The sequence below is a fragment of the Bubalus bubalis genome, chromosome 11 (assembly GCF_019923935.1).
Source record: "Bubalus bubalis isolate 160015118507 breed Murrah chromosome 11, NDDB_SH_1, whole genome shotgun sequence".
In the NCBI taxonomy this organism is placed as follows: Eukaryota; Metazoa; Chordata; class Mammalia; order Artiodactyla; family Bovidae; genus Bubalus; species Bubalus bubalis.
The window spans coordinates 76,770,955-76,781,245 of NC_059167.1; the positions used below are offsets into that span (position 1 = coordinate 76,770,955).

The window sequence follows — 10,291 nt, forward strand, 5'->3', positions numbered from 1 at the left end:
AAAACTCTTCGGTTCTTCAGTCACTTCTTCCTTTTGTCCTCTTCATCCTTTCTCTGGGCCTCCAGTTCCATCGGGTTCATTAGTTAGCTCCTTGTGTTGGACAGCAAGTTCCACCGTTGTTTGGTGCCGCTTAGCAGTACCAACTACATGACCTCTGCTTTTACATTTGCTTTCGGACATCCTGGGCTTGAAAGATTCTGTACTGCTGTACTCTATACAGTAAACTACACAAAAGCACAACCACTTCTAGAGGATATATGCACGTGGCAGTGTACACCAGACAAGTGAACTAACTTACACGATTGCACATACAAACACATGTTCACATCTTTGAAAGCTCACAACTTGAAGGATTATATGTAGGGGACTTACTGTAGTGTAACTTACAGGGAAACTTATTTGCTTCTTTGGCATGCAAAACCAGTTAATAAATCATTTCCCAAAAAAATGCTGTACAAAATGTCTCAAAAGATAGTTGTAAGCTTGTTTCAAAGAAGTCAGTGAATGTTACACTGATTGATAAAAATGGATGAACGTAATTTTTATAGAGAATACAATCCAGAATGTCAGTGAGTTGGCATCTTTCCTAAAGGTGTAGCAAAGGTGTAGGCTGTGAGAAGACAGAGAACTTAGAGGAGTCAAGGTTCGGACGTGATTTGGGGGAGCTCATTATTTAGACTTTGTTGGTTCTGAAAGTTCCTGTTGTATCAGGTTGTGGGCTCATTCATGGATCATATGTTATTAACAAAACTCCTCCAATGTCATGAAGCTGCCAAAGTCACTCATTTAGAAAGAACAAGACATAGTTCAATAATATCCTCATAGGGTCATCTACCAAAAGGTCCAAGGCCTAGTCAGGACCTGAAGAGGTAAAAGCCTGAATTAGGAGCATTGCAGTGATTAGAGGGGGATAAAAGAATTATAATAGTGAAAGATCTGGCAGAGGTTAGAAGGGCTGGGTTCTACAGATTGTGAGACAGTCTGTGTATCACATTTTACAAATGTGAACTGTTAACAATTCTCAACAATAGCTGGAAATATGCATCTTACATTTGCAAGATAGTTTTGGGCATCAGTGGTAACTGATTGTTCTCTAGATTAATGAGGAAATGACTTCAGCTGGAACAAACTATCAGGGTCAAGGAGGATAGTGTATGAGAAAGAACAATCTGTGGGAGTCGTTAGATCTGGGTCCCATTCCTGTTCTTCCACCCTGCCACCCACCCACCAGTGTGGCCTCAGTTTTTTGTTTTTCTATGTTTTTGCCACACCTCACCAGGCAGCATGAGGGATCCTAGTTCTCTGACCAGAAATCTGACCCCATGCCCACTAGTGGAAGCAAGGGATCTCAACCACTGGACCACCAGGGAAGTCCTTGGTGAAAGAGAGAGAGAGATTGGAGGTGGGGGAGGAAGGAAGGAAGGAAGAAAGAAATTCTAGTGCTTCTTACTTTGTGAAGAAATTGTAAGGGTCACATGAGGTCATTTCTGAGCCAAAATGCGAAGCCATCTATTTAGGTCTCTAGAAAAACAAATGGCGTCCCTGGTGGCTCATCCAGGAAAAGAACCTAATCACCACATTTGCATGAACTGGAAAAAAAGTCACTTCCTCTCAAGGATGTCAACTCTCTTCCAATTTCTACAGTTTGCCAAGCAGAGCATGTATTAGGTTTCACTCTCTACTTGAGAACCACTGGTTTAAAAGAATTAGTGGTGGTCAGGGTTCTTTCTACACTGTGGACAAGGGAATTTTCCCCTCATTTTTCAGTTGCAAGTGTTACTCTTTAGTGACAATTGTCTGCATATAAGAATCCAGGTCAGCCTTGGGCTGGAAGATTTCCAGTTGTGAGGAGTTTCTTAGGATGGGAGACAGAAACAAAAGAAGAGAAAGAATGCTAAACAAAGGCTTACTAATAAGGAATCTAACTCTGCTTGTGTGCCAGATAAGTATTAGGTTTTTTCCCCCAGAGTTTTTGTCACTCACACACCCTCCAAATACACAAAAGTCTTGGTTTGAGGGGGGTCATTTTTTTCAGAACTGGAAAGATTATTTGAGATGACCTGATATCTAAACACGGATCTTCATTAGATCCCAGAGTGCTCAAATGTGTGCAGAACTTGGCATCCATTTACCCTGACCCACAGAACACAATGAGGCCTAGTCTACTAAGGGTATTTGGCAAATATCTTGCTAGTGAATACTTCCTCATTATATTATGTAGTGTAGTTCTTACAGAAATGATTCTAAAGGTTAAGAAACTCCTCATAGCAAAACATGTGGTATGCCCCAATTACTATTGTGTAGTGTAATTCACAGATAAAATAATACATTTACACTCATAAACCCAGGTAATGCACCTTCAGAGTCTGAGCACTCAGAATCATTGCTCTAACAATTCTTTCCTTTCTCTCCTGCCTAATCAGTTTTTCCTCTCTGCTTAGTCTTTATTATCAATAAGCAAGCTGTTATTTTTTCCTGTCTTAAAAAAAAAAAGCAACAAAGTAGAACACCAACCTTCTCTTGACACTCAGTCTTCTCCAGTCTCATGGCTTTATATACCTCAGTTCAGTTAAGTTCAGTCGCTCAGTCGTGTCCAACTCTTTGCAACCCCATGAATGCTTATGTCTTGTAGGTCTTCATAGAACAGTTCAACTTGAGTTTCTTCAGCATTACTGGCTGGGGCATAGACTTGGATTACTGTGATATTGAATGGTTTGCCTTGGAAACAAACAGAGGTCATTCTGTTGTTTTTGAGATTGCATCCAAGTACTGCATTTTGGACTCTTTTGTTGACTATGAGGGCTACTCCATTTCTCCTAAGGGATTCTTGCCCACAGTAGTAGATATAATGGTCATCTGAGTTAAATTCACCCATTCCAGTCCATTTTAGTTCACTGGTTCCTAAAATGTCAATGTTCACTCTTGCCATCTCCTGTTTGACCACTTCCAATTCACCTTGATTCACAGACCTAACATTCCAGGTTCCTTTGCTATATTGCTCTTTACAGCATCGGACCTTGCTTCTATCACCAGTCACATCCACAGCTGGGTATTGTTTTTGCTTTGGCTCCATCCCTTCATTCTTTCTGGAGTTATTTCTCCACTGATCTCCAGTAGCATATTGGGCCCCTACTGACCTGGGGAGTTCCTCTTTCAGTATTCTATCATTTTGCCTTTTCATACTGTTCATGGGGTTCTCAAGGCAAGAATACTGAAGTGGTTGCCATTCCCTTCTCCAGTGGACCACATTTTGTCAGACCTCTTCACTATGACCCTTCCGTCTTGGGGGGCCCTACATGACGTGGCCCATAGCTTCACTGAGTTAGACAAGGCTGTGGTCCATGTGATCAGTTTGGTTAGTTTTCTGTGATTATGATCAGATTCTCAGAGGGCACAAACAGAACCTTGTGTGCACCAGGACCGAGGAGAAAGGAGCGGTGACCCCACAAGAGACTGACCCAGACTTGCCCGTGAGTGTCCAGGAGTCTCCAGTGGAGGCGTGGGTTGATGGTGGCCTGCTGCAGGGTTGGGGGCATTGAGTACAGCAGTGCGTGCATGGGACCTTTTGAAGAAGGTCGCCATTATCTTCAGCACCTCCACCATAGTTAGTAACTATAATAACCAAAGCTAATACATTTACCCTTTTACATGCAGTGCATTGTATAATATTCATATCATCCCTATGAAGAGCTACAGAAGATGTGAAAACTGTAGCCTAGAAAAGGAAAAAACAAGAATAAAAACCTATCCAGGGCTTCCCTTGTGGCTCAGTGATAAAGAATCTGCCTGCCAATACAGGAGACACAGATTTGATTCCTGGTCTGGGAAGATCACACATTCTGTGGAGCTAAGCCTGTGTTCCACAACTATTGAGCCTCTGCTCTAGAGCCCAGGAGCTGCAATTACTGAGCCCAAGAGCCGCAAATACTGAGTCCCACAGGCCTAGAGCCCTGTGCTCTGCAACAAGAGAAACTAACTACAATGAGAAGCTGATGCACTACAGCTAGACAGTAGCCCTTGCTCATCGCAACTAGAGAAAAGCCTGCACAGCAAGGAAGACCCAGCACAGCCCCCAAAATAAATAAATTAAATAAAGTTTAAAAACCTGTCCAGCCTAGACCGTTAGGTCATACTTAGACCACAGACATAGATCTTTTCTTCATATTGAATCAAGGGTTAATTTCAAATCCCTAATGCTGCTGCTGCTGCTAAGTTGCTTCAGTCGGCAGCCCACCAGGCTCCTCTGTCCCTGGGATTATCCAGGCAAGAATACTGGAGTGGGTTGCCATTTCCTTCTCCAATGCATGCATGCATGCTAAGTTGCTTCAGTCGTGTCCAACTCTGTGCGACCCCATGGACAGCAGCCCACCAGGCTCCTCTGTCCACTGAATTCTCTAGGCAAGAATACTGGAGTGGGTTGCCACTTCCTTCTCCCTCAAATCCCTGCTGCTGCTGCTGCTAAGTAGCTTCAGTCGTGTCTGACTCTGTGCGACCCCATAGATGGCAGCCCACCTGGGATTCTCCAGGCAAGAACACTGGAGTTGGTTGCCATTTCCTTCTCCATCAAATCCCTAATAGTAACCAATTATAAAGAAGCAGGTGGCTTTCTCAATAGCTCAGCGGTAAAGAATCCGCCTTCTAACGCAGGAGACGTGGGTTCGATCCCTGGAGGGGAGAATATCCCCTGGGGCAGAGCATGGCAACCCACTCCACGATTCTTGCCTGGAGAATCCTATGGATACAGGAGCCTGGCAGGCTACAGTCCGTAAGGTCGCAAAGAGTCCAACACGAGTTAACACTCATAAAGAAACAAATGGTGTATAAAGTTGTATGTTTTATCCCTGCTGACTCCAGACAGCTATTGGGCTCAGCAGAAGCACCTTTACTCAGCCTTCACGTCAGAATGAAAGGGCAGAACAGACACCAAAGACGGATAGCATGAGCAAATTGTGAGGGTGAAATGCAATAGGTGCCCAGCATGAAGCAAGTGCTCCATAATAGTTCGTTGCTGTTATTATTAGGCTTCCCCCATGGCTAACCAGGTAAAGAATCCCCCTGCGATAGTGACAGGAGTTCTGGGTTAGATCCCTGGGTCAGGAAGATCCCTTAGAGAAGGAAATGGCAACCCACTCCAGTATTCTTGCCTGAAAAACCCCATGGACAGAGGAGCCTGGCAGGTTGCAGTCCAAAGGGTTGAAAAGAGTCAGACACGACTGAGCGACTAAGCATGCACGCTGTTATTAGTTACTGTGAATCAACACCGGCAGTGTAGAATTCAGCCTGATAGACTTTGCAGATCACAGAAGCTGTTCCTAGACCACTATTAGAGAACTCCTGCCTGAAAGACACAGCAAATCATCCTCCTAAAGTTCTCTGTTTATGTCTAAAGAGGATTTTCATACCGCTTTAATGAGCTCCAGGATGCTTTAAAAATATCTCATGATGTCACTTTCAGCTAAAGAAATAAGTAGAATCAACACTATAACCTCTTGACTGTACTCACCAAGACCATAGGGACTGACAGCTGCTATGGATATTCTCTTATCTAGGACTAAATCATCATGTTTCCAAAACCTGACATGAATTTATCGGCTGAGGGTTGGAAACAGGAAGTGGAGAATGGAGAGCTGGGATAGGCTTCATAGATAAAGATATGTAAACAATCATCATTGACTCAAATAGCCAAATTTCATGAAGTCATGATACAGTTCTAAAATGCAAAAAGCAAAATAGCTATGTTGGAGGGAGGAACCAAATACAGTCCAAAGATTTTGAGATTTCAGAAATGATAGGGAAAGTTGACAGGAAAGCAGAAAATAGAAGGAAATGACTGAAATTTAAAGTCAAGGTCAGGCTGCTATGAACCACAGGATAGTGGGTGTAAATCAGAAGTGGGAAAAAAAAAAAAAAAAAAAAAGAAGTGGAACAATTGATTGGGTAAATAAAACCATTTGCAGTTTTCCAGACTGGAGACATTTCCTGTCTTGGATGTCTGGATCTGTTTCAATATCCAAGTAGCCTTACTTCAAAGTGTTCATGGGAGCAGAAAGGACAATTGGCTGTGTGTTTATTCAGTGCTAGGTAGAGAGAGTGGGAGTGGAAATGGGTGTAGGAAGTAAGTCTGGGTTTAAGAGCCCAGGAACCACAAGAGGATAACCATTTTTCTCCAGACCAGCATCCAGGGTACTTTTTCGAGAAAAGGAAAACCTGGGAGGGACAAAATTGGAAACCAAGAAGACACAAGCATCTCTGAAGCTATCTAGGTATGTAGGTAAGTCACAGTGTTGTTGGGCACTCCAGGGAAAAACATGAGAAATTCTCTTTTTTAAAAATTAAAAAAAATTTGAGGGAATTCCCTGGTGGTTTAGTGAATAGGACTTCATGCTTTTGCTGTGGAAGACTTGGGTTTGATCCCTGGTTGGGGAACTAAGATCCCATAAGCTGTGCGTCATGGTTAAAAAAAAAATTTTTTTTTAATATTTGTAACTTTACAGAAAAGTTACAACAATAATACAGTTCAGTTCAGTTCAGTTGCTCAGCCGTGTCCAACTCTTTGCGACCCCATGAATCACAGCACACCAGGCCTCCCTGTCCATCACCAACTCCTGGAGTTCGCTCAGACTCACGTCCATCGAGTCAGTGATGCCATCCAGCCATCTCATCCTCTGTCGTCCCCTTCTCCTCCTGCCCCCAATCCCTCCCAGCACCAGAGTCTTTTCCAATGAGTCAACTCTTCGCATGAGGTGGCCAAAGTACTGGAGTTTCAGCTTCAGCATCATTCCCTCCAAAGAAATCCCAGGGCTGATCTCCTTCAGAATGAACTGGTTGGATCTCCTTGCAGTCCAAGAGACTCTCAAGAGTCTTCTCCAACACCACAGTTCAAAAGCATCAATTCTTCGGCGCTCAGCCTTCTTCACAGTCCAACTCTCACATCCATACATGACCACAGGAAAAACCATAGCCTTGACTAAGGAACCCCTAAATACCCTTTGCCCAATCACAATATTTAAAATTTTTCTTTCCCTCATTAAACCTTTTTTCTTTCTTTTTCTGTAAACACACATGCACAGACATTCACATGATCTACCTTTTTTTCTTTGGCTGCGCTACCCAGCTTATGGGAAGTGTGGCTTATGGCCACTCTACCCGGCTTGGTTCCCCAACCAAAGGTTGAACTCAGGCCCTATGCAGTGAGATCACAGAGTCTTAACCACTGGACTGCCAGGGAATTCCCCATATGATTTTCATTTTGAATCTTGAAGAGGAAGTTGCTTGTATTATGCCCCTGAGCAATATTTTAGGATTCATTTTCTAAGAACAAAGATATCCTCTTTGACAATTGTAGTATAAATTTCAAATTCCACGTATCAAACACGGACATAGCACTCCTATCTACTCCATTGACAATATTCTTGTATTATCAATTGTCCCAAAAATGTTCTTTATAGCAATATTTTTTTCTAATAGGGAAAGTCTCTCTTTGATAGGGGCATGAGGCTGGCAAAGCAGGACAAAGGCACGTGCTCCTTCTCTCAGCCTCTTTAGGATCTCTACTAATAATGGAACTCCAATGCTCATTTGTTTGGTTTACTTTTGTTCCATTCTTAGTCCCTATCCTCCTTAAAGAGTATAAAAACTAACCAGCAGGAAATATTCAAGTGCTAAGTGATCAATAATAGTAGAAAAGATTTGACTTGACAAGATTCAGTTTTAGCAAGGGAAAATTTGGCTCCCTCCCCACACCCTCCCCTCCCCAATCTCCCTTCCCCATCAGCCTCAGCTTAGGAGTGAAAATGAACTATAGTATTTTTTCTATTCTTTTTGATCTTTTGGGGGGAAGGTGGGTAGCTGGGAGAATAATAAATACTTGAATGAGCAAAAATAAATTTGGGGAAAAAAATAGGGAGTTGGTCTCCTATGGTAATTCTAGTCTTTTACTAAGAATAAGAGTTTCTACAAGAATTTCTCTCAAGGAAAAAGTGACACTGTATTTGTCTTTTTACCTATTCTTTTTGGTGACTTGGAACTAATTTCTGTTTAAAAGTCAATTGATGTCAACCTTCCCCCCTGATTCCCTGTATGTGAACCAATTACAGAACAGCTTCCCTGGTCATCTTGCAGTACTGCAGGATCCACATATTATTCCACAGCAACAAGGAATGAATGAGAGGGCAGGAGAATGGGAAAAGAGTGAGAAAGGATCTCAGCCTTGGGTAAGGGATGGATAATGTGGAGAAGGGGGAGGAGAAGACCCCAAAGACTATGCTCTCGGGGCTTTGGGGAGTTTAGGATCTCTACTGGAGCCAAGTTTCATCTCAAAGTCAGTCCTCTGTTTCCCTTCTTCCTACCAGGCAAAATGAAGCTGACTCTGGTGCAGATCTTTTTCATGATGTTGCTGCTGCTACTGGGCCTAGGGGTGGGCCTGGGTGTGGGACTCCAGATGGCCGCAGCCATCCTGGAGGAAAGTGATCAGCTACTGGATGAGTTTCTGTCCAGTGACTCACAGGACAAAGCTGAGGCTACTAAGGAGGGACTGGCCAGCCGAAGCACAGAAACCCTGCTGGTTAGCAACAAAGAAGTGATGCAACCAGAAGACACCATCATCAGTGAAGATGAAGTTGGAGGAGACAGGATGCTCAGAGCTGAGGTTCTTTTACAGAGCAACAAAGACTATCTTAGATCTGACGTGATGGACAGGGAATGCAATGCCCTGATGGCACTGAAGGTGAAGTCAAAAGACCACACTTGCATACCCCAGTACATATTTATCCATGAGGAACTAGATGCAGTCAAAGCTGTCTGTAAGAGTCCTGCTGTTGCCTGTGATCTCAAGGGAGGCAAATGCCACAAAAGCCCCCGTCCTTTTGATTTGACATTCTGCAAGTTATCCAAATCAGGCCAAGTGATTCCTCACTGTAATTATGTAACTTTTATTCTTGAAAAGTACATTCTTATGTCCTGTAGTGACATGAAAGTCCAGATAACATCATGAAGTAACTTTTCTTTTCTTCACCTTCTCACTTTTGTCTTTCTTTCACTTCTTTTCCTTACGGTTCTCATCCTTAAGTATTCTGCAAAGAAGGGTTTGGGAAGAGAAGCTGGACTATTCTGATAAATACAAAAATATAAATCTTCTTTCCCTAGGGTTCAACCAACTTGTATTTTGTTCCTGGGATTCGATGTGGCAGAAGAGGGTGATGATGTCTGATCTCTGTAGGTTCTGTCTCTTGGAGTCTATCCCTTGTCCTGGAAAAAGATAAGACAGTCTCTTTCATGATCTTGGTCATTAGTCTGTTCCCTGGTCTGGAGGCCTTTAGGTGTGGAGTACAAGAGTTTAATGCATCCTTACCCATGTCCTTCCCAGCTAGCCACCACGAGCTTCTAGGGCACTCACATAAACCTCCTGGGCTTCCCAAGAAGCACTTCATTGCTGTAGATGCAAATTAAAGCGACTCTACCTGTGACTGTATTTGAAAAGCCATATGGACAAAGGTTCTTTTCCTGACCCCTGGTTGTAGGTGTACCCCCTTGGTACAGGGCTATGGTGGTGCAGACCGAGATCGAACATGTTCTGGGGCAAAGACAGCACTCATTTTCCTGACCTTTCTCAACTCTTTTCCCTCCCATCTTTTACTACCTATCATTTTGCATCTTCTCTTCCCTCCCTTTGTTTCTCCCTCACCCCCAGCCACTTTCTCCTAGTCTCATTTTCCTCTTCTTTTGGGGCTCTCCCTATTCTTTCCCTGAATCCTTTTAGAAATTCATTCAGCCAACACTGATCTCTTATGCCATGCCGGATAAGAAGATGTTGGTCTTATAAAGAGTTTGGCATAGGGATTTAGAGGGAGGGTGGGTCAGGAGACTGATGAGAAAAGAGAACTGTTTTTTAAAACTATGTCCAATAAGTAGAATAATGCTCACATTAGATGCTCAATAGATGTAGAATGAATGGGATTGGAGGGAATTTTATTCTCACTCAGTACCTCTTTCCTTTTTTTCTGAAAAACAAGAAAGTGGGTGAAAGAATATTTTCAGCAGAAAAGGTACTGGATCTACTCAGAGGAGAAATGCTATGGAGTTGAATAAATAGAGGGTGTAAGTGGTTGCCCCAGCCTATTTCCTTTGACTTCAAATCTATCGAGAAATAGTTTAGACAGGCAGGGGTACAGAAGAGATCTTCGAAAATGGCAATAAGGATTCACTATGTGACTTGATTTTGAGACTTCCTTTCCCTAGGGTTTTTTCTGCTTTAGCCTTCTAGACAGTAACACACTCAAGAGTCAGGGACATC

General features: G+C 43.0%; 1 protein-coding gene across 6 annotated transcripts; it reads left to right on the forward strand.

The window, feature by feature from the left end:
* Positions 1 to 6,025: 6,025 nt before the first annotated feature.
* Positions 6,026 to 9,469, forward strand: RNASE10 (ribonuclease A family member 10 (inactive)). Of its 6 annotated transcripts, none has more exons than XM_025295991.3 (3): positions 6,030 to 6,271; positions 8,097 to 8,213; positions 8,352 to 9,469. In XM_025295991.3, exon 3 carries the CDS (start codon positions 8,357 to 8,359, stop codon positions 8,990 to 8,992), a length of 636 nt encoding a protein of 211 aa, XP_025151776.3. In that variant the 5' UTR covers positions 6,030 to 6,271; positions 8,097 to 8,213; positions 8,352 to 8,356; the 3' UTR covers positions 8,993 to 9,469. The 6 variants fall into 6 exon arrangements, with proteins under 6 accessions (XP_006048447.3, XP_025151778.3, XP_025151776.3 ...); XM_025295992.3 differs by having other exon boundaries at positions 6,030 to 6,263; XM_006048385.4 differs by lacking the exon at positions 8,097 to 8,213 and having other exon boundaries at positions 6,026 to 6,271; positions 8,326 to 9,469.
* The last annotated feature ends 822 nt before the right edge of the window (positions 9,470 to 10,291 follow it).

Excerpts from the sequence above, each read along its gene's own strand:
- RNASE10 (XM_006048385.4), top strand. The coding sequence starts at position 8,357 with ATGAAGCTGACTCTGGTGCAGATCTTTTTCATGATGTTGCTGCTGCTA.